This window comes from Grammomys surdaster, unplaced genomic scaffold, assembly GCF_004785775.1.
Source record: "Grammomys surdaster isolate TR1022 unplaced genomic scaffold, NIH_TR_1.0 279, whole genome shotgun sequence".
Classification (NCBI taxonomy): Eukaryota; Metazoa; Chordata; class Mammalia; order Rodentia; family Muridae; genus Grammomys; species Grammomys surdaster.
Genome location: NW_021604720.1, coordinates 2,356,183 through 2,380,570, shown reverse-complemented (window position 1 = coordinate 2,380,570; position 24,388 = coordinate 2,356,183). Strand labels below are relative to the sequence as shown.

General features: G+C 39.0%; 1 protein-coding gene across 1 annotated transcript in view; it reads left to right on the top strand.

Annotated features, from left to right (window-relative positions):
* Positions 1 to 24,388, top strand: part of Cep128 (centrosomal protein 128) — a 344,929-nt gene that overhangs the window by 102,099 nt on the left and 218,442 nt on the right. Inside the window, exons 16-17 of the mRNA XM_028777280.1 lie at positions 1,482 to 2,132; positions 7,070 to 7,234. Coding sequence (XP_028633113.1) covers positions 1,482 to 2,132; positions 7,070 to 7,234 — 816 coding nt within the window. The remainder of the gene's footprint in view (positions 1 to 1,481; positions 2,133 to 7,069; positions 7,235 to 24,388) is intronic.

The window sequence follows — 24,388 nt, the reverse complement described above, 5'->3', positions numbered from 1 at the left end:
TCTTTAATTTCTGGAACTGTATCTGTTATCACAGCTTATGTAAAGTGGTTACCTCTTGTAACAGAAGGCCATAGACTGAAAATAAGCAATAGAATTGTATTGGCCTCACAGTGCTCATGGCTGGAAAGTCCAAGGACATGATGGTAGTGACTAGAGAAAGCCATGGTGCTGAGTCCTAACATGATCTAGTTGTTATTTCTTTGAAGATAAATGATTTAGAATTTTAAGTTTATAAGCCTATGTATGGTTGAACTGATAAAACAAATTCAGTTTTCTCAGGTCAAAGGTCAACTGCTTGTTTCTCTCTTTCCTTTTCCCTTTATTTAATTTATATTTTATTTGTACGTATGCATGCATGTATGTATAGTGTGTTGGATATATTTTCCCTCATAGCATCCTACTGTCTATTTCTTACCTCTCCTTGTTTCTTTTTTGTCCTTTGTCGCCCTTGATAATTTCACCTCTTCATTCCTTCATGTCTCTGTATATGTGATTTTATGTAGTTATACAAAATATGGGTAATTGTTTCAGATTGATCTTTCAGCTTCTGAAAGGAATCTTAATTTTTATCTTATTACATCTTACAAATATAGAAAGCATTTTTTTTCAGTTAAAAATAAAAAGGAAAAAAAACCCCAAAACTAAAATTACGACATCATGGTGAGGAGGGCGTATTGAGCATCAGCAGCAAGCTTAAGTAAGCCTTGCTCTTGGTACCTATGAGCTGTACAAGCAACTTTGGCTCCACTGGCTGAAGCTGCCAGTTGTAGTGAGTGTGTGGTGAGAACCAGAGACCACAGAGGTTAGTTCTTGGCCTCTGTCACCCAGTGCAATCCCCTGTAGGTGATGTATTTCTCTTGAGTACCTTCTCAACCTGTGCTCCTCTTAAAGAGCCTATGCCCACCTGTGTGAGTTCTCAAGACTTATGGTTGTTGGTTGCTGTGTTTTGTTTTTTTTTTTTTAAATCAGGTATTGGCATTATTTGATTAGTTTACCACAAGTCACATGGATCATGCATTTTTACCATTTTTAGATGTTGTCTAGATATTCCCCATATTATCCTTTACCTCTTCTTTTTGAGTGCGTCACTGGAACATATATTCCTGTTGTTTTAGGCAATGCTCTAATATCAGTCCTAGTAGGTCACAATAGAAGTGGTTTTTCTTTATTCCTTTTACCTGATTTTATCTTACATTTAAATAATTACTGATTATTATGGATTAGTACATTTTGGCAATGGGTATGTGAAATACATATTCATATTAGTGTGGTATTATAATATGTCATTTTATGTAGGTATATAATGATTATGTGTTTACCCCGTTTCCAGCCTAAAATTGTTTTTTATTAAAATATGTAAAATATGATTTGGTGAAAATTTCTTCCCCTTATAGATTAGATTTTATTTCGTTACTTGGAAGACCCATGGTAGACTTTGCAATAACCTTTTTTTGTTTTGTTTTGTGTTCTTAACTCGCTAGGTTCTAAAAGAGAGGGATGAATTGAAAAGCCAGCTTTGTGCAGCATTACAGCAGATAGAGAATCTCAGGAAGGAACTTAATGATGTCTTAAGCAAGCGTGCCCTGCAGGAGGAGGAGCTTCACTGTAAGGAGAAGAAACTCAATGACATAGAGTCCCAACGAGCTGAACTCGAACTGGAGGTCAAGAAATCCCTCGACACCATCCATAGACTGGAAAATGAGTTGAAAAGACAGAGTAAGATTCAAAGCCAGATAAAAGCTGAGAAAATTCACCTGGAGGATGAAATTACAGAGCTAAAGAAGAGCCAGTCCCAAGACAAAGTCAAACTTCTTGAGATGCAAGAGTCCATCAAGGACTTGAGTGCCATCCGAGCAGATCTCGCTAATAAACTGGCTGAGGAAGAGAGGGCCAAGAAAGCTGTGCTCAGGGACCTTTCTGAACTGACAGGCCAGGTAAAATCTAAAGAAGAAGAAACTGCCACTGCTATCACACAGTTAAAGTTGGAACGAGATGTTCACAAGAGGGAGCTGGAAGACCTTACCTCATCGTTGGAGAGCGTGAAGACAAAGCATGAGCAGAATATCCAGGAGCTGATGAAGCACTTTAAGAAGGAGAAGTGTGAGGCAGAGAGCCATATCAGGACGCTGAAGGTACCTAGGCTCTGTTATCTTGATGATACTGACGGAATTTATTTTTTGGTGACTCATGAAGTTAATAAAGCATAAACTTTTAGAGATCATTCAGTATTCCCAAGCATTGCAGCGAAGATAAAACCAACAATAAAGAGGTTTATTCATGCCTGTTTGGCCAGGTTGAAATGAGTTATAACAGCCACCTGGGAGCATCTATTTCCGAAGACAGGAGCCCTTTAAAGTGAACGTTTAGTTATTTTGGGAGTTCAGGAAAGGTTGAGGTGGCAGTAAGTCCTGGTCCTGAAATGTGCCCTCATTCAACATTTATGACCTTCTAAAATACAAAAGGCAAAAACTTGTCAAGGCCACTGAAGCTATAGCCACAGTCCTTATTCATATGGTAACTAAGGAGACCCAGTATATCTGCTGTGGAAACACAAGGCCTCTTCAATTTTTTCTTTCTGTTTCAAATCAAAGCTGCATGGATAAATTTCTGATTGAGATCTCCCATTTGTGGAAATGTTTTTAAAGTCAAATGGAATTGGCATTATCACATGCAGGGTAGTCATTTGATATAGACGATCATCAGATGTGTTAAATTGATCCATCTCCTTACTTTGCCTTTTCTGTATCATTCTTAAATTATAGGCTCCATATAATTATGATTTTAATTTTCCTTAGTCATAGTGAAACTCATGAAAAGTTGAGTTTGCTTCAGCTGTTACCACAAGTGGCTCAGACAGTTCCTGATATTCTGAAACCTTGCACATATTTGTGTTAATAGGTGAACGATTGGATAAATTGGTAAAATTTAATAGTCATTTTTCTTCAGAAGTTCTTGAATGCAATTAGTACTTTAAAAGTACTGAAAATAGGAGAAAATGATATTGCATTAGCAGATACCAGTAGAATATGCTTTATAGATTTTTTTTTCCCAGTTTTGTCTTCTGGCTGATGCCATTTTAGTGCCATTAACTGAGGTGGTAGATTAGAATGGAGGAGAGGACAATAGGTGGCACGTTGCTAGGAGTTCTTGACACCACAATTTTAAGGTGCTCTATTGTTGCATGCTACTAAGAAAAAAAAAACCCACTTTCTCCTACATGCAGAACCGGGACATGATGTCACATAGCTAACATCCCAAATGGGAGATGGAAAAACCCACAAGTATATTTAAATATTTATTAAATAGGGTGCACTAGCCCTTTAGAATGATGACGGGATGAACAACGCGAGAATTAAGGTTATGAAGATGAGCTCATATTATTTGCTGATTGATCATTGTAATAATACAGTCAGAAAATATTTTTGAGTATGTTGTGTCAGTTATAGTTGTAAGGACTTTATATGTGCTGATCATTGCATGCATCATTTCTGATGCTAGTGTGCATGCTTTCTCACTCATAAAGCGTGGAGGTATGGATTTGAACCCATGTAGTCAGCTGCTTGAGTTCTTAGTTAGCTCTCTTGGGAAGGATTTAGAACCGACAACAACTGGGTAGGAAGTTTGATAGGTAGGTGAATAATGTCACTTTTTATGAACTTAGAATATGTAGATAGTACAGGAAATCTGGAGAGAGCAATGTCAAGTCTAGTTTTTTACTTTGTTGAGTTAGGAGGCAGGGCCTTACTTAATTATGCAGATCTAGGTACCGAGTACAAATAGAGTCAGGAGGTAAGAGGAAATTGAAATTAGAATGAAATTGTGTGGGATCCTTGAACTCACAAGTGTTAGGTCTCACAGGATTTGGATATTGTTCAAGGAAAAAGAAAAGAATAAGTGTCTAGAATGTCAACATTTAAAGAAAGAGCTGAAAAATAGGTTCTAGAAAATAAGAATAAAGGACCACATGAGAGACAAGCAGAGGAGAGTGGTATCTTGGAAACTCAGAGGATATTTCAAGAAAAGCATGACTAATGGGACTGGAGAGATGGCTCAGCAGTTAGAAGCACTGGCTGCTCCTCCAGAGGACTGGGGTTCAAGTCCCAGGACCACATAGTACTTAGAACTGTCTATAATTCTAGTTCAAAGGGTTCTGATGTCCTCTTCTGGTCTCCATGAGTTCCAGGCATGTCTGTGGTGCACAGATAAAACATCTAGGCAAAACACCCCTACACATAAAATAAAATAAAATAAAATAAAATAAAATAAAATAAAATAAAATAAAATAAAATAAAATAAAATAAAATACAATACAATACAATAAAATAAAATAAAATAAAATAAAATATTTAATGTCACATGTGACAGACAAACTTAAAGAAATAAAAATGTGCTCATTCTATTTTAAGATAGAGGTCCAAAAGGAAATGTGTGGGTCCTGGATCTAAGGTAGAGTGTTCTTGTACTCAGCAAGGCATCTCTCCTCTGAAGGTTTTATAAGATACCATTGAGGATGTTCAAGGATAGGGATGGGCTACACAGTTGTTAAAACCGGTAAAAGTAGAGTTGAACAGCAATAGGCAGGCGTTGGATAGGAAGATGGGTGTAGACCAGCACGGGGGCTTGTGAGGACTGCTGTTCAACCAGAGTAGGAGAACAGACATTTCTGCTGAATGAATGAGAGTGCTGGGGGTAAAGGTCCATTGTTAGAGGGTTTTTTTTATTCATTCAGAAATCCCTCACGGGCAGATTTTTAGAGTTAAGGTCCAAGTGGTCATCCAATGAGTTTCCGTTGTGCGTGTGGGTGAAGGGATCAGAGTAAGTTATGTAATTCTGAGGGGAACATTTGGGCATTTGTGGTGCTTTTATGAAGAGATTTGATTGGTCATGTGTCAGAAACCTCTGTGGAGGGCATGATAGGTCCCTCAGCTGTTGTCACCAAGCATAAGAGGAGTGGAGGAGTATGTGAACCTCAGAGGAGGGCTGGGCTCTGCATGGTGGTCATGGACTGTTGTCAGCTGTGTGAGGCAGTGCTTATGGTTGTCTTGTTGAAAATGGTCCTTTCATGTCCATAGTGGCTGCTGCCCAAACCATTTACGATATGCAGTGAGCCTCACGGTGCTTACCAGGAACTGGTAACGATTCGTTCAGATTGGGTAGGTTCAGGATTGTCTACAAGAACATCCTTCATACGTTTAGCTGTGTTGGCTTGAGTGGAAAGCTGAAGGATGTGCCTTTGCCACTGTGGGCTCTGTGCTATTGGTAAAGTAATATCACCTTTATTGCTTTACCACTGAAATAGGAATAGGTGCTTTTATGCCCTTGCTTATTGTGAACACACGACTTTGCAAATCCTCCAATGAAACACTGATGTAATTTTAAGAAAAGCCAACAAACAGGTAAAGTATTAGGGAAATTAAGAATTGGTATCTTTAAAAATAGGCTCTGAGTGGAAGAAAGAAAAACCTTTAAAATTGAATTTTGCAACTTTAGTGGTGTAGATGTCCGGGTCTTGGCTGATTTCAAGTGAGGCATGGCTGGGCCGGGATAGAGTGGGAGGGGAAGGGTCACACTGTCTCCTGAGGGGCTGGGAGCGGGCTCCAGGAGTCAGTGACCTTCACCAGGGCTTTCCCACTCCCCTCTGCTTTTTTATAGGGCATAGAGGAAAGGAAAAAGCAGTCTACTGAAACTTAAAATTGTAATGGAGCCAATTTTCCTGATGAGAGACTTTATTTTGTAAATTTATTTTGGGCCTGTGAATACAGGATTGCTCATAAAAAAAAATCAATTCCTTTGTTAATTCAAAGTGGCATGAGGTCTTAGCTGAATTTTGTGGAGTAAATAAAATATAGATTTTGTTTAAAACTCTCAAAACTTCTCTCAGGAATTTGTTTCCAGTGATTGTGTTCCTATGTACCTAATTAACCACATGTAATAGGCAGCATAATGAAGGAGGCAGGCCTGCCATTAGGTTAGCTCAGGTAGAGGGTTTGCCTAGTGTAGACGTGCGTTCCATGCACTTAGCACCAACTGCAAAGGAAAAGAAAGCACATACATGTTAGGTATTAGAACATATTTTAAACAGAGCATATGGGATTGCTCTTTGACTGTTAGTGAGTGGTGTGTCCAGTTCCGACTGAGGCTGTGCTCAGGAGCTTGTAAGGCCTTATGGCAGCATTCCTGGTGAGATTGCAGGTGTTAGGAAGCATTGCTGGCTTCAGGTCCTCTCTGATTTTCCTTGTGTTACACCTGCATAAGCTACTAGTTTCTGGTGGCTTGAGTTTCATAACAGGAGTCAATAAGGCAGTAATAGCCCACTGTTGCTGACACTTGCAGTCCTGTCTGGTGACACCTCCTGCATATTCTTGGTTTGGCTGTATTTAGTCTTTGCATTTCCACATCAATGTAGAAGAGGTATTATGGAAGCTTTGGAGAGAGGAAAGGGAAGGGTGAAACATAACTAAATCACTATCTCAAAAAGAAATAAACAAAAAAAATGCTGAGTTTGGTTATATCTGAATAAATATAGATCAGAAGAGATTTTATTACACTATTGGTGGTGGACAACTCATTCACACTGTTCTTTATGTCCTGCGAGAGTAGTACCAATATTACATTATATGAAAAGCCTGTGGGTCTTTCCTAATATCCAGGAGGAAGAGGGTTAAGCCCCTCTTGTGTAGATGAGGAAACTGACCAGCCAGAAGCATCATCTTGAAGCATCTCTATGGGGATCTTCTTCAGTCATGCCTTCCTTGGTCAGTAGTGAGTCTCTCTGTTTTACCAAAATACCCGGGAAATACTTTGCCTTCGTTGATGTTGACTGTTTTCTCCTACTGCTTTAGAGTTAGTATCTATCATCCTCAGCACCGTATTGTGGTCCCTGTCACCTAGCAAGTGTTTGAGAGGTACTGAATGCATGCAAAGAGCACTTGCTTTGTGTTTGTTTTCTCGTATGAACAAGAGTGCGAAAGTCTCACCGTTCTCTCCCCGCTGCTGCAGTGTGGATAACATTTTGTATCACTTAGCTGCGGCTGGTCAGCTTTCTCTTTTCTCCTTGTCTTTACATCAGGCAGAAAGCTTGGAAGATAAGAATATGGCTAAAGCCCATCTCGGTCAGCTGGAGAAGCTGAAATCCCAGTGTGAGAAACTGATGGAGGAATTAACCCAGAACGAAAATGAGAACAAAAAGCTGAAGCTAAAATACCAGAGTCTGAAGGAGGAACTAGAGGAAAAGGTAAAAGAGTAAAGGAATTCTGACTTAGAGAACTAAGGTTTTAAAATGTACTTAACTGCTTAACGAATAGTACTCTAAGTTTTCAGGAAAGTGATATTGGTGCCATGGAAAAAGATAGTTTGTTTATTATTTCAACCAATCACAGTCTAGTACATTTGTTTTAAATTTCTTACTAGGTCTTTAGATTACTAGGCTTTTCTTACTTGCCTTCAGAGACAAGGTTGAAGTTAGTTTAGAATTTGCAGTTAAATATCTTTAAATTTAGTAATTTCAGGGTAGTCTCTTGCCTGCTTACCTGTCTGTCCTCCCTCTGTCCCCAACATTCCTTCTTCCCCTTCTCTTTCCTCTTCCCCTCCTCCTCTTCATCCTCCTCTTCTTCCCCTCTCTCTTTCTTTCTTTTTTTCTCCTCTTGTCTCAGCCTCCTGGGTGCCGGGATTCCAGGCATGTATGCTTACCAGCTGTGCGCTCCTATCATGGCCTGCTCTGCTTTGCTTGTCTCTAGTGCTGTGCATACCTCATGTATCCATAATCAGTGTGTTGTAGCTTTGGATATGATGCTACCTTTTCCACAACTAAAATATTGTCTGGAATATTGTGTTAAATGGTTTATATTTTCTTAACTGCATTTAAGAAATATTGCCAAAGGGCTAGAGAGGTAGCTCAGAGGTTAAAAACCTTTGCTGCTCTTCCACAGGACCCTCGTTTGGTTCCCTTCATCCACATCAGGCTGCTCACCAACTGCCTGTATCTCTAGCTCCAGGTGATCTAACACCTTCTGACCTCCACAGGCACCCACACATGTTCTGTAGCATACCCACACACCCGAACATACTTCTAAATCAAAATAAATCTTTAAAATATTTCTAAAAACTGTAGTCAGTTGAAAATGTAAAGTTCATTCTTTTTTATTTATCATAAGTATGTCTTATCTGCTTCTGTCGGTGTTGGTATTGGTATGTCACAGATTCACAGAAATAGAATATTCACCTTAGAACCAAGTTTGTAGAGTTAATGATGGAGTTACATTGCTGTATATTGAACATGTACTCAGGCACGGTGCCCAGGGCAGGATACAGATGAGACACACTTGTATGATTGACCCTTTTACTTGGTAGAACTATGTACACAGTATCCAGTTTTTGGAAGTGTTTGGAGCCAGAATGTTTCTGATTTTTGAATTTCTGAATTTTTGAATATTTATATGTATATAGTTAGGTACCTTGAGAACAGGAGCAAAGTCAAACACAAGAGTCATTCATTTTTTATATTTCTTACATGTAAAATCTGAAAGCAATTTTGTGTTTTTTTTTGTCTTGATTGTGTTTTTATTGAAAACCATTGAATGAGGTCAGCTTCTTGTTGTGCTCAAAAAGTGTGAATTTTAGATCTCTTCAGATTTTGAATTTTTGCATTTGGAATGTTTGATTTAGTCAAGTCCTGACTGTGTTCCAGTGCAGAGAAGATGGTCTTAATACTTTAAAGGACACATATGAAATATATCTTCCTTGGTGACAGGAAATTAGTTGCAGTTTCCCCACAAAACATGAAATCTTCAGATACTCAACACCCTTGAAAAACCCTGGAACAGTGTAATTATATATCCTCTCATGTATTCCAAGTTATCTTTACATTATGTACAACACGTTAGTGCATATGGACATATGGCAGTACTTAGGAAATAATGACAGGGAAAGACATCTGGACATGTTCAGTGTGGATGGATTTCTTTTCTATTATTTTCTTTGTTGAATATGTTTTGGAAACCATGAATCTGAAGGGTTTTATACAATACATCTTTCATTGTGATTAACTTCCTTAGTAAAGAACAGAATAAATTATAATATTGTTATATTGTACCCCACAGAGAGGGTTTTCTCTATGAGAGGTAGCATTAGGAGTGTGGGCAAATGAGTTTGAACTCTGTTTTGGAGCAGTGTGTCTTTTTATAAGTTTCCTAAACCTCAAGCCTTGGTTTTGTTTTTAGAAGATTATAATACCTTTATTCCTTATAAGAATTTATGAAAATACATATAAAGTACTTGGTTCAGCATTTCATGTCTGATATTTTAGTTAGTGGCATTATTAACTGGCATTATTGTTTTGTTTTTGCTAAGCTTCCAATACTTGCTGATTAATGAGTCAACCAAGCAATCAACCAATCAGCATGTGCTAATAGACTATGTCTTAGTAACTGTCCTAGGGTTATCATGTGCTGTGATGAAACACCACTACCAAAAGCAACTTGGGGACTGGCTTACACTTCTACATCACTGTCCATCATCAAAGGAAGTCAGAACAGGAACTCAAACAGGGAAAGAACCTGGAGGCAGTGCTGCATACTGGCTTGCTCTTTATGGCTTGTTCAACCTGCTTTCTTATAGAACCCAGGACACCATCCCAGGTATAGCACCACCCACCCTAGGCTTCCCATCAGTCACTAATTAAGAAAACATGTACAGCAGGATCTTACAGAGGAATTTTTTCAATTGAGGTTTCTTCCTTTCTAGTGACTCTAGCTTGTGTTAAGGTGACATAAATCTATCCAGCCCAATTACTTCTGTGTTGTTGTGAAGAGACACTCTGGCCAATGGAGTTTTAAAAGAAAGTATTCAAGTAGGGGCTTGCTTATAGTTTGAGAGTAGAGTAGTCAATGATTGTTATGACATGGAGCAGGGCAGTAGGCAAGCAGGCACTGGAGCAGTATCTGAGAGCTTGTAGTCTGATCCTCATACACGAGGCAGACAGAACTAGACTGGACTAGATGTGAAACTTAAAAGCTCACTCCCAGTGACACATTTCCTCCAACAAGTTCATATCTGCTTATACTTCCCAAACAGTTCCACCAACTGGGGCTCAGACATTCAAACACATGAGTCTATGGGGCCATTCTCATCCAAACCACAACACACTGCTGCTAGTTCTCCTAGTGACAAGATGATGATGGTGGTGGTGGTGGTGCTGGTGCTGGTGCTGGTGGTGAGGAGTCGGAGTCGTCTGCTGTCAGCTGATAAAGTCATAGGACTTTGCTGATGAAACGTTTAGAACTAGAGAGTTGATCATTTGATACAAATGGTTCCCAGAGTTGATATGCTTGACAGAATTGGCAGTCCATTCCCAAGTGTTTTGAAGGTATGGTGTTAATGAACTAGATGGATGGGCAGTTTTATGGCTGTGGTTGGTTTTAGAAGAGAGGAATCCCACTTTGGTTATCTTTTCATGTCTAGGATAAGGCACAAAGGTCTGACACATGGTAGTAAGTGCTAGGCACATATCTGTGCACATAACATGTAACAGAAATCAGCAGTAACAGAAATAGAAGATGAAACAAAAAATTATTTATTGTTAGTGAAGGAAAGGCTAAGGAGTGATAGCCTTTAAGTCATTGCTTGAGCAACACGGTGACTCGACAGATGTGGTTTCATGGAATGAAACAGAATAACAGCACTTCCTTTGCCCAGTTATAACCCAAAGGGAGGCCTTTATGTAACAACAGTATTCTTGCTTGTACATATTTAACAGTAGCATATGGTAAGAAATGCCAAGACTGCATTAAAATTCTTACAAAGCATTAGCAACAGTGATGGCATTGATGGGCGGTGGAAGATTGCTTTGATTTTGTGTGCAATGAGGAACTGCCTTCTGTATCATACTCATAGATTTAGTGGCACTGTGTTGTATTAAGATGTATTTTTTTCTAACATCTGATTGTTACTTTGTCAAGTATTACTTTTCCATTGTCCATGACAAAGGGGACAAGTATTATATGACCTACAGAATGTTCACACATACATTTCAGACTTTGTTAAGCTTCTTACCAGGCAGAACGCTGTTTTGAAATGTTACAGAATTAATTTTCTTTTATGTGTACTGCTGTTAAAGTATATTATTTCTTCAGCTTAAGCTTTATGGGAAAAATTTTTTATTTCTTCCATTGTTCTAAAATGATTTGTTGATGTTAATCTTTGGATTCTGCTAGCATTTGTCTCAAAATTCACAATAGTGTTCACTGTATCTCAGGCATATTTATATTGGTTTCACTAGCATAAGAGGATCTACCAGAGTCAGTGGGTAATAATATTAGTTTTTTTAAATGTCTGAGGAATGCAGAATTGTCTGATTTAATTTTAAAAATCATATTCTAATAGATAGAAGTTTATGAATGATGCTCTTGGAGGTTTCACGGTCATTGTGTAGATTGTATAGCTTGTGGGTTAAGATGGATTTTAATGTTGAGTGAGCTTGTATAATATTTTAAAAATAATTGAGCCCTTAAAATTTTTACAATATCTAATAGATTATTATGTTTATACTGTATGCATTGGTTTTTCCTTAATTTGTACATTTTAGCTATATTGTTAAATAATATATCCGTTAATTGATGCAGATATATTTATCTTTTTAGTTGTGAGCCTAGCCTTTTTTTTTTTTTTAATTTTTTTATTGGATGTTTTATTTACATTTCATATGTTGTCCCCTTACCCCATCCCCCACCCACCCAGGAACCCCCAATCCCCTCACACCTCCTCCTTCTTCTTTGTGGATGTAACCTCTATCTACCCCCCCACTCCCACCTCCCCACCCTCAAAACTCCCACCCCCTGGGGCGTCCAGCCTTCATGAGGTCAAGGATCTCATCTTCCACCTGTGCCCAGCAGGGCCCTCCACTCTTATATATTCAGCTAAGGCCCTGGATCCCTCCATAAGTGCTCCCAGGCTGGTGGTTTAGACCCTGGGAGCTGTGGTTGGTTGGTATTGTTGCTCTCCTCATGGGGCCACAAATCCTTTCAGCTCCTTCAGTCTTCACTCTAACTCCTCCATTGAGAACCCCATGATCACTTCAATGGCTAGTTGTGAGCATCTGCCTCTGAATATGTCAGACTCTTGAAGACCTCTGAGGAGACATCCATATCAGGCTCTTATCAGCATGCACTTCCTGACTTCCACATCAACATCTACCTTTGGTGACTGCACATGGGATGGATACTCAGGTGGAAAGGTCTTCAGACGGCCCCTCCTTCAGTTTTTGTCCCTCGCTTTGTCTCCATATTTGCTCCCTTGAGTATTTTGTTGCTCCTTCTAAGAAGGACCGAATCACCCCCACTTGGTCTTCATTCTTTATGGACTTCATGTGGCCTGTGAGTTGCATCTTGGGCATTTTAAGGTTCTGGGCTAATATCCAATAATCAGTGAGTGAATACCATGTGTGTTCTTTTGTGATTGGCTTACCTCACTCAGTATGATAATTTCTAGTTCCATCCATTTACCTAGGAACCTCTCAAATTCATTGTTTTTAATAGCTGAGTAATACTCCATTGTGTAAATATACCACATTTTTTTAATCCATTCCTCAGTTGAAGGACATCTGGGTTCTTTCCAGCTCCTGGCTATTATAAATAAGGCTGCTATGAACATAGTTGAGCATATGTCCTTATTATATGTTCGAGCATCTTCTGGGTATATGCCTAGGAGTGGTATAGCTGGATCCTCGGGTAATGCTATGTCCAATTTTCTGAGGAACCGCCACACTGATTTCCAAAGTGGTTGCACCATCTTGCAGTCCCACCAACAATGGAGGAGTGTTCCTCTTTCTCCACACCCTCGCCAGCATCTACTATCACCTGAGTTTTTAATCTTAGCCATTCTGACTGGTGTGAGATGGAATCTCAGGGTTGTTTTGATTTGCATTTCCCTGACGACTAAGGATGCCGAGCATTTCTTTAGGTGCTTCTCGGCCATTCGAGTTTCTTCTGTTGAAAATTCTTTGTTAAGCTCTATACCCCATTTTTTAATAGGGTAATTTGGTTGCCTGGAGTCTAATTTCTTGAGTTCTTTGTATATATTGGATATTAGCCCTCTATCAGATGAAGGATTGGTAAAGATCTTTTCCCAATTTGTTGGTTGTCGTTTTGTCCTATTGACAGTGTCCTTTGCCTTACAGAAACTTTGCAATTTTATGAAGTCCCATTTGTCAATTCTCGATCTTAGAGCATATGCCATTGGAGTTCTGTTCAGGAACTTTTCCCCTGTGCCCAAGTATTCGAGGCTTTTCCCCACCTTCTCTTCTATTAGTTTCAGTGTATCTGGTTTTATGTGGAGGTCCTTTATCCACTTAGATTTGAGCTTTGTACAAGGGGATAAGAATGGATCAATTTTCATTCTTCTACATGTTGTCCTCCAGTTGAACCAGCACCATTTGTTGAAAATGCTGTCCTTTTTCCACTGGACAGTTTTAGCTCCTTTGTCAAAGATCAAGTGACCATAGGAGTGTGGGTTCATTTCTGGGTCTTCAATTCTATTCCATTGATCTTCCTGCCTGTCTCTGTACCAATACCAGGTAGTTTTTATCACTATTGCTCTGTAGTACAGCTTGAGGTCAGGGATGGTGATTCCTCCCGAAGTTCTTTTATTGTTGAGAATAGTTTTCGCTATCCTAGGTTTTTTGTTATTCCATATGAATTTGAGAATTTCCTTTTCTAACTCTGTGAAGAATTGAGTTGGGATTTTAATGGGGATTGCATTGAATCTGTAGATTGCTTTTGGCAAGATGGCCATTTTTATTATATTAATCCTGCCAATCCATGAGCATGGGAGATCTTTCCATCTTCTGAGATCTTCTTCAATTTCTTTCTTCAGAGACTTGAAGTTCTTGTCATACAGGTCTTTCACTTGCTTGGTTAGATTCACACCAAGGTATTTTATATTATTTGCAACTATTGTGAAGGGTGTCATTTCCCTAATTTCTTTTTCAGTCTGTTTATCTTTCATGTAGAGGAAGGCTACTGATTTGTTTGAGTTGATTTTATAACCAGCCACTTTGCTGAAGTTGTTTATCAGGTTTAGGAGTTCTCTGGTGGAAGTTTGGGGGTCACTTAAGTATACTATCATATCATCTGCAAATAGCGATATTTTGACTTCTTCTTTTCCTATTTGTATCCCTTTGACTTCTTTTTGTTGTCTAATTGCTCTGGCTAAGACTTCCAGTACTATATTGAATAGGTAGGGGGAGAGTGGGCAGCCTTGTCTAGTCCCTGATCTTAGTGGGATTGCTTCAAGTTTCTCTCCATTTAGCTTGATGTTGGCTACTGGTTTGCTGTAAATTGCTTTTACTATGTTTAGGTAGGGGCCTTGAATTCCTGATCTTTCCAAGACTTTTATCATGAAGGGATGTTGAATTTTGTCAAATGCTTTCTCAGCATCTAGTGAGATAATCATATGGTTTTTTTCTTTAAGTTTGTTTATATAGTGGATTACATTGATGGATTTCCGAATATTGAACCATCCCTGCATTCCTGGGATAAAACCTACTTGATCATGATGGATGATTGTTTTGATGTGTTCTTGGATTCGGTTTGCTAGAATTTTATTGAGTATTTTTGCATCGATGTTCATAAGGGAGATTGGTCTGAAGTTCTCTTTCTTTGTTGGGTCCTTGTGGGGTTTGGGAATGAGTGTAATTGTAGCTTCATAGAACGAATTGGGTAGTGTTCCTTCTGTCTCTATTTTGTGGAATAGTTTGAAGAGAATTGGTATTAGATCTTCCTTGAAGGTCTGATAGAATTCAGCACTAAAACCATCTGGTCCTGGGCTTTTTTTAGTGGGGAGACTTTTAATGACTGCTGCTATTTCCTGAGGGGTTATGGGACTATTTAGATGGTTTATCTGCTCCTGGTTTAATTTTGGTACCTGGTATCTGTCTAGGAAATTGTCCATTTCATCCAGGTTTTCCAGTTTTGTTGAGTATAGCCCTTTGTAGTAGGATCTGATGATTTTTTTAATTTCTTCCGTTTCTGTTGTTATGTCTCCCTTTTCAGTTCTGATTTTATTAATTTGGATACTCTCTCTGTGCCCTCTGGTTAATCTGGCTAACGGTTTATCTATCTTGTTGATTTTCTCAAAGAACCAACTCCTGGTTTTATTGATATTTTGTATTGTTCTTTCAGTTTCTATTTGGTTGATTTCAGCCCTGAGTTTGATTATTTCCTGCCTTCTACTCCTCCTGGGTGTATTTGCTTCTTTTTGTTCTAGGGCTTTTAGTTGTGCAGTCAACTTGTTAGTGTGTGCTCTTTCCAGTTTCTTTTTGTAGGCACTTAGAGCTATGAGTTTTCCTCTTAGCACTGCCTTCATGGAGTCCCACAAGTTTTGGTATGATGTGTCCTCATTTTCATTGAAATCTAAAAAGTCTTTAATTTCTTTCTTTATTTCTTCCTTGACCAAGTCATCATTGAGTAGAGAGTTGTTCAGTTTCCATGTGCACATGGGTTTTCCATTGGTTTTGTCATTATTAAAGACCAGTCTTATTCCATGGTGATCTGATAAGAGGCAAGGGATTATTTCAATCTTTTTGTATCTGTAGAGGCTTGTTTTGTGACCAATTATATGGTCTATTTTGGAGAAGGTACCATGAGGTGCTGAGAAAAAGGTATATTCTTTTGTTTTAGGATGAAATGTTCTATAGATGTCTGTTAAGTCCATTCGGTTCATAACTTCTGTTAATGTCAAAGTGTCTCGGTTTAGTTTCTGTTTCCATGATCTGTCCATTGCTGAGAGTGGGGTGTTGAAATCCCCCACTATTATTGTGTGAGGTGTAATGTGTGTTTTGAGCTTTAGTAAAGTTTCTTTTATGTATGTAGGTGCCCTTGCATTTGGGGCATAGATGTTCAGAATTGAGAGTTCACCTTGGTAGCTTTTTCCTTTGATGAGTATGAAGTGTCCTTCCTTATCTTTTTTGATTAATTTTGGATGGAAGTCGATTTTATTTGATATTAGAATGGCTACTCCAGCTTGTTTCTTGGGACCATTGGCTTGGAAAATTGTTTTCCACCCTTTTATTCTGAGGTAGTGTCTGTCTTTGTCACTGAGGTGTGTTTCTTGTATGCAGCAAAATTCTGGGTCTTGTTTGTGTATCCAGTCTGCTAGTCTGCGTCTTTTTATTGGGGAATTGAGACCATTGATGTTAAGAGATATTAAGGAAAAATGATTGTGGCTTCCTGTTATTTTTGTTATTAGAGGTAAAGTTATGTTTGTATAGTTATCTTCTTTTGGGGTTGTTGGAAGATTACTTCCTTGCTTTTTCTAGGTTGTAGTTTCCCTCCTTGTGTTGGCGTTTTCCATCCATTATCCTTTGAAGTGCTGGGTTTGTGGGAAGATATTGTGCAAATTTGGTTTTGTCATGGAATATCTTGGTTTCACCATCTATATTGATTGAGAGTTTTGCTGGGTATAGTAATCTGGGCTGGCAATTGTGTTCTCTTAGGGTCTGTATGATGTCCGTCCAGGCTCTTCTGGCTTTTATAGTCTCTGGTGAGAAGTCTGGTGTAATTCTTATAGGTCTGCCTTTATATGTTACTTGACCTTTTTCCCTTACTGCTTTTAGTATTTTTTCTTTGTTTTGTGCATCTGATGTTTTGATTATTATGTGACGGGAGGTATTTCTTTTCTGGTCTAGTCTATTTGGTGTTCTGTAGGCTTCTTGTATGTTTATGGGCATCTTGTTCTTTAGGTTAGGGAAATTTTCCTCAATGATTTTGTTGAAGATATTTACTGGCCCTTTAAGTTGGGAATCTTCATTCTCATCTATACCTATTATCCTTAGGTTTGGTCTTCTCATTGTGTCCTGGATTTCCTGGATGTTTTGAGTTAGGAGTTTTTTGCTTTTTTCATTTTCTTTGACAACTGTGTCAATATTTTCCACCGTATCTTCTGCATTTGAGATTCTCTCTTCTATCTCTTGTATTCGGTTGGTGATGCTTGCGTCTGTGACTCCTGATCTCTTTCTTAGGTTTTCTATCTCCATGGTTGTCTCCCTTTGAACTTTCTTTATTGTTTCTATTTCCATTTTCAGATCCTGAATGTTTTTGTTTAATTCCTTCTTTGTGTTTTCTTGCATTTCTTTAAGGGATTTCTGTGATTCCTCTTTAAGGGCTTCTATCTGTTTACTTGTACTCTCCTGTATTTCTTTAAGGGAGTTACTTAATTCCTTCTTATAATCCTCTATCATCATCATGAGAAGTGATTTTAATTCTGAATCCTGCTTTTCAGGTGTGAAGGGGTGTTCAGGGCTTGCTATATTGGGAGAACTGGGCACTGATGATGCCAAGAAACTTTGGTTTCTGTTGCTTATGTTCTTGCCCTTGCCTTTCGCCATCTGGGTAACTCTAGTGGTACCTGCCCTCTCTGTGTAAGATTGGAATCTGTATTTCCAGTTATCTTGCTTATTGCAGAGCTCCTCGGAGTCCAGAGGTCTCTGTGGTCTTATGCCCCTAATCTCCCGGGTGGAAGAACTCCTGGGACTCAGGCCACCTCTTGGATCTGGTAATCCTTCTGTTCTGAGTGCAGTGGCTCCTCGGCTGCTCTGAGTGCAGTGGGTTCTCGATGACTCAGGATTCAGTTTCAGCTGCTCTGAGTGCAGTGGCTCCAGCTGCTCTGAGTGCAGTGGGTCCCTGATGACTCAGAATTCAGTTTCAGCTGCTCTGAGTGTAGTGGCTCCTAGATGACTCAGGATTCAGTTTCTCCACAGGACAGGAGCAGACCTACTCTGTGTCTGCTCCAGTCCAAGGGACCAGGCAGGGGCCGAAGGGAAGTGGAATTCCAGAGGGGCGGGGTTTGGGTAGCTGCTGTGCCCTGGATGTCCCTGGCTCCCAGATGTATTTCTGGGGCTTAGGGAGTGAGATGGAGTTCTTACCAGCTGCTCTGAGTGCAGTGGCTCCTGGATGACTCAGGATTCAGTTTCTCCACAGGACAGGAGCAGACCTACTCTGTGTCTGCTCCAGTCCAAGGGACCAGGCAGGGGCCGAAGGGAAGTAGAATTCCGGAGGGGCGGGGTTTGGGTAGCTGCTGTGCCCAGGATGTCCCTGGCTCCCAGATGTATTTCTGGGGTTTAGGGAGTGAGATGGAGTTCTTACCAGCTGCTCTGAGTGCAGTGGCTCCTGGATGACTCAGGATTCAGTTTCTCCACAGGACAGGAGCAGACCGACTCTGTGTCTGCTCCAGTCCAAGGGACCAGGCAGCAAGCCTAGCCTTTAATGTCTGAGCCATCTTTCCATCCTACAGATATATTTATAACCAATGAAAAAAATGAAAAAAACATAGAAGATATGTTCAGTGTTATTTTTCTAATTTTAAAACAAACATCAGAAGCAAATTTATTTTCACTGTTAATGATTACTTTTATTTCAGCTATACAAGAAAATGAGAAATTATATGTTTTTAGAGTATACATACAGAGATACACATATATTCTTGAGTATTCTAATTTGAATTATTAAATATACTTCTTTGAGCTACCCATACCTAGAGGAAGCTAGAGGTACCGACCACCATCATTTCATCTTTCTCCTTTAATGGTCTCCTTTAAGGTCCTTCAGGTCTGTCAGTTTTATATACCACAAAAGTCTGTGTGCTAGCTTTGTTAAGTTTATTAGGCAACAGTGGACTAGAGGCAAAGATTATATTATCTAAAACATCATAGGACCCAGCCTGAAGACAAATTAGATTGCCCAATGTCTTCTTTTGGGAGTAGGAATCATGCAACCAATCTTGATCTAGCCATTCTATGAGACTCAGTAGGAATCTTCTCTGGTCTGTCTGCCGATGTTAGAGTGTATCTGAGATGCTCAGCTATGTAAAGGAATACTTGCTTGTTGTAGTAGCTGCCCCGAGTTGTCTTCAGAAGACCTTGCTTTCTGTTATTAACTCTTTATGGGGATGAGATTAAGTAACTTCAATGAAACTGTCAGGAAATGCTATACGATCACAAACTGAGCCATCCAAGGAATAAGAATGTATGTATTGGTACATCATGATTCATAGAGGTGTGTTTTTGTTCCTTCCAAATGCTTTATTTAATTCATTTGTAAAGTAAGGCATGTCTATATTGGACAAAACTCTGAGGGTAATTTTCTTATACAAGTGGAACCTGCCAAATGATACTTGCCATTCATATTTGTGAGTATTTTCAGCATTGGGCTCTAAAACTTAAAAAATATAACAGCTTGCCTGGCAGTGGATAGAAACAGTGAAGTCAGAGTATGAGACAGATTTTTTTTTCTCCTTTATTTAGTGTAAAGAAAATGAATCATGTTTGTGTCTTTTCATTGAATTTGTGGCATTGAATCTGCTTGTAGTTGAACCCAGCTATTTTATGTTTTCCTTTGACATGTTTTGGAATGGAAATATTTATTGATTTTTGTTAGAAAAACCTAATTAAAACCTGAAATGTCCCTATAAAATGTTTCTGTGAAGTCAGTGAGTCAGTAGGTCAGGTTTCTGTGCTTTGGAGATGTTAAGAGGGTAGATGTTAGTGCTGTCACAGCAATGATGATAATAACCACTGACTGAGGTAACACATTTCTCAGTTCAATTTAATCAGTCTGCAATGTGTGTACACTGCATTAAATGTACACAAAATGCAATAAAAACATTCCATGTTATCTGTCTGTTAAAAAACTGTAGTTTGATTCTATTTAGACATCTGCTTATGATTGCAGTGTTTTGATTTTGGAGAAATATTTGAGTGTACAATGTATGTACTCCTCACTACTTGGCAAAATCATATCCTCCTTCTCCTGGCTCCGCTGTTGGATGGGAGTAGGAAGAAGCTTGGGATTTCAGAGTTTTCTAGAGGAATGAGGATAAAGGAGACATGTGAGCTACTGACTGCCAGCGTTGCCTGTCTCATGCCTTGGGCGACTTTTAAGTGCACTATTTTCTTTCTTTGGTAATTTAAGTATTTTTAAAATTTTGTATTTTGTAAGTTGTGTTAGTAGGAAAAAAACTATTGTCACATGTTAACTGAATAACATCTTAGGTCATAGACACTAAATCAGCATTTCTCAACCTGTGGACCACAGCCCCTTTAGGGTCACAAATCAGATATCCTGTATATCAGATATTTTCATTATGATTCATAATAGTAGCAAAATTGCAGTTGTAAAGTAGCAACAAGAATAATTTTGTGGCTGATTGTCACCCCAGCATGAGGAACTATATTCAAGAATCGCAGTATGAGGAAGGTTGGAACCACTGCTCTAAGTGGACGTTTCAAGGAATTTTTGTTAGAGTCCTGTCTTTTTAAAAACAGCAAGTTAAAGTCACAATGGTAGAGAATTCTTCTTTTAAGAGAAACAAAATATTTAGAATGGTCAGTAATTAAATAACTTGTTATTTGTTGTTTGAATAATTTACATTTAATTGGATAAGTTGTTATTAAGTTCAAAGTAGCCTTTGACTTTGGCAGAGAATTAACTGACCCAGTACTTGGATGACATAATATTTCAGTTATTGAGAAGAAAAGATCAGGATGCAAAAGTGAAGTTAGCATACACTATTCATGCCAAGGCTGCACTGGGTAAGAAATCAGGGTGTACAGAACCAGCAACCTTTGTATCTCATCTAGAACACAGGTGTTGGAGCTGTTCTCAGACTCTGTTCCACTGGAATACCTTCTGTACCAACAGTTTCCTCAGAGATGTGTGTGTGTGTGTGTGTGTGTGTGTGTGCGTGTGTGTATGTATGTATGTAGGTGTATGTGTCTATGTAGCCCAGATGTTGTGTATCTTCTTCAGTTGTTCACCTTGTTATTTATTTTGTTTTTAAACTGGGTCTTCCTTTGACTGATGTAGAACCCATTGATTTAGCTAGAATGGCCAGTCAGCAAGCCCTAGGTATCTTTGGTTGTTGTTGTGTTTTAGAGACTGGGTCTCTTCTCTGTAGCCCTATAACTCACCCTGTGGATCAGGCTGGGGCTAGACCTCACAGAAATCCATCTGCCTCTGTTCTCCATGTGCTGGATTAAAGGTCTGTGCCATCACACCTGGTCCAGAAATCTTGTCTCCATCTTGCTATGCTGGGGTTCCAGGTGCATGCTGCCACAGCTGGATTTCACACACGGGTGCTGGATATCTGAGCTCCTTGCTGGTGTCCTTGCATGACTGGGACCTGTTATCCTTGACCTCTAAGAGGCAACATTAAGAAAATTCTTATGCTTGAAGAACAGCATTTACTTACCCAGCCACCTCCTGAACCCCACAGCGGCTGATTCTTAAAGCATTGAAGGCCATGTTTGCCTGTTGTATTAGTTCTTGATTTGATTGGGAAGCCTGCCACGTCAGTTCATGGATGATAATTTCAGGCCTAGAGAGGAAAGCAAACATGTTGGGCACTTCCCACTAAAATCCTGTTCACTTAGTCTGAGGGTTTTTTTTTTTCAGTTGCCTTTGATCCTCACAATAAATATTAGGCCGTAATCCTGTGCATGATTGGCTATGGTATACAAGCCAGGACCATATGAAGACTTCACATCCCACCCTTTTCAGTGATTGCTTAGATGTTAATTAGGCCTTTCTGACCCTGGTTGTCCCTATAAGGGAACATAAAATGGCTGCTCATGTTTGTTTTTTATTGACTTTTTCTATTATTGCTGTGTAAAGCACTCGTTGACTCATTTCATTTTCTTGTTAGATGATGACCAAGCAGCATTGTGTAGATTTTAGTCATCATTAACAGGAGGTATTTTTGGTTGTATGCATTAGCTATGTGATTTGGGGATTCCCATCTACCTCTCCCGCTTTGTCTTTCATGAGAAGTAATGATTTAAGGGAAAAGGGGGAGGAAGAGATCCCATGGTTTGTAAGACATGCCTAAGTGTTCAGATATTGCTGTTTGAGATACTGTGCAATGTTTTCTTTTGAAAATTAAGCAGCACTCATTCCAGAGTGCATTATTTGAAACTACGTTTGTTTGTTTTCTTGTCCATATTTTGTTTCAGAAGTCGAAATGTATCAGAAGTAGATGACTTTTAAATATCAATGTTATTTCTATTTCTAGACATTTAGCTTTAGAGAAATACGTAATAATTGCAGAATGAGTCTCATTGCAAATGCATAAAGTACCCCCCAGAAGGTATTCTCTTTTCTAACTCTGAATACTAATTTTCAGGAATATAGCCAATGCACACCCCACCCTGTTTTGATTATGCTGGTAATAATCTTTGTATTACTCAATACTGTCTTAGACGAGGGTGCTAAAAGGCTCGAGCCAAGAATAATTTTCCTTAAGTGGGAGTTGAAAGTTTAAACTTGAATTTCTACTTTCTTGTTTGTTTTCTGGATAACTTTTTAAGTCTGTTGAAGCCAATGCTATGGATTGGGATGATTCCCATTTGGGATTTAAAATGCACAAGGTCAGACAGACCGAGTTCTAGTGTGCCGCCTGTCCTTCTGTTAGCTCTGCTGTTTGGCCCAGCATCTCAGGCTAACTCTTCATGCACTGCTCACTGTTGCTTCCCCGTCCTTAGGAGGAGATGATGCAGAGTTTCTCCATAAAAGAGAAGGAACTGCATGTATGTAACCTATAACGCCAAATTTTTGTGTTAGAACATCAATCTTTTAGTAGAATTACAGTGTTCTTCCTTTTGCTTGTTTAAATATTCACAAAAAACCCACATGCCCTCATGTGAGATCAAAATTAATTAGTGACAAAACACCCCTAAAGAAACTTCCTGAAAGACAAGAAGTTACTTGGCTTCAAAGAATTTATTTCCTCACTCCTTGCCGGTGTTCTTGCATGATTGAAATCTGCTATCCTTGGCACCTAAGAGGTGACATTAAGAAAATGCTTGTAAAGAAATAGAAAATAATTTAATAATTGATTGGTATTTAAGATATTCTGTTAGACAACAAAGAGAAATAACAATTTAAATCAGCTTAAAGGAGCTCAGATTGATGAGGACCAGACACAGGTTGCACATGATGGCATGTGATATAACGTGAGGTCATGTGCGATGTTGAGGAAATGGCCCCATGTTCCTGGTTGAAGCCCGAGGCTGCCTGTTGTTACTGTGATGTCTATGTGTGTGAGGAAGCTGCATGCTCCTGGACTTGAGCATGAGTGACAACCTCTAGCCATTCTGGAATCTTCTCTTTGTCTTCGTTTCTCAGTGCTGTTGCTCTCAAGAGGGCTAAGTTTGTATTATGAAGTTCTAGCTGATTTCCTGAGTTGCTATTGCTTTTTTATTTACTTTATTATTATTGTGTGTCTTTCTGTGTATATATGATGTGTGTACATGTGGTTTATGTGCCATGGTGTGTGTGTGTGTGTGTGTATGTGTGTAGGTCACAGGATAACTTTGTAGAGTCTGTTGTCTGTTCTCTCCTTTTACCTTTACCCTAGTTCTGGGGATTTAACTCAGGTTTCCACAAGTGCTTTTGCCCACTGAGCTGCCTCACCACCTTCTTTTCCCTTTTACATCACCATACATGTATATGGCTATCCTTTGAATTTACAGAATTACTATTTGTAATATCTGTGTCTAGTTAGGTTTGAACAAAATGGCTATGTTGTGACATGTGGTAGAAAAGATTTCCAAAAAATTATTTACTTTTGCTTTGCTCTATTTGTTTCCACATTCCTAATAAAACTGATAGTGGATGCCTTCTCTACATGGTGGCATTTCATAGTGTGCCTTAGCTTCTTGCCACCAGTGTCATAGGTAATTCGAGTCCTTTTTAGAGAGTCAGGTAGACAGACAGATCCGATTTCGGTTCAGGAGTGTTTTATCATTTGCTGTGCTGTCTGGTTTTACAGCTGGAGTCAGCTGTTTCCCTGAGGAGCAGAATATTCCTCATCACAGCATCTTGGCTGATCTGTGTAGCTCCAGCTTAATAAGCCACATGCCCAATACATTTTAATTAAATCTTACTGACTTCAGTTTCACTCTTTAGTAGTGTATGGTTCCCCGTGTTTTCTGCTTACTATCTCTCCTCCACCAACGATATCTTAAAGATGGTCTTAGGATGAAAAAATTTCATTTTTGCTTATTGAAGTTAATTTTCAGCTAAAGAAAGTGATTACTTTTGAAAATTAATCATTTACTTAGGCTGTGAGCATACTTTATTTTAAATTCATTTTTCTTAAAGTGTGAAAATTGTTTTTAATTTCATGGTATAAATACATTGCAAACAAAATGGCAGTTTTAGAACTCTTAAGATTTTGAAGGTATCTTAGAAACTTTTGTAAATGGATGGCAAACTGTGTACTGGGGTGAACCCCGGGGCCTTGCTTACGTTAGACATTGTCTACCATTATCTACCACTGAGCTATAGCCTCAGTTATAGATTTTTATTCCCTCCCTCCCTCCCTCCCTCCCTCCCTCCCTCCC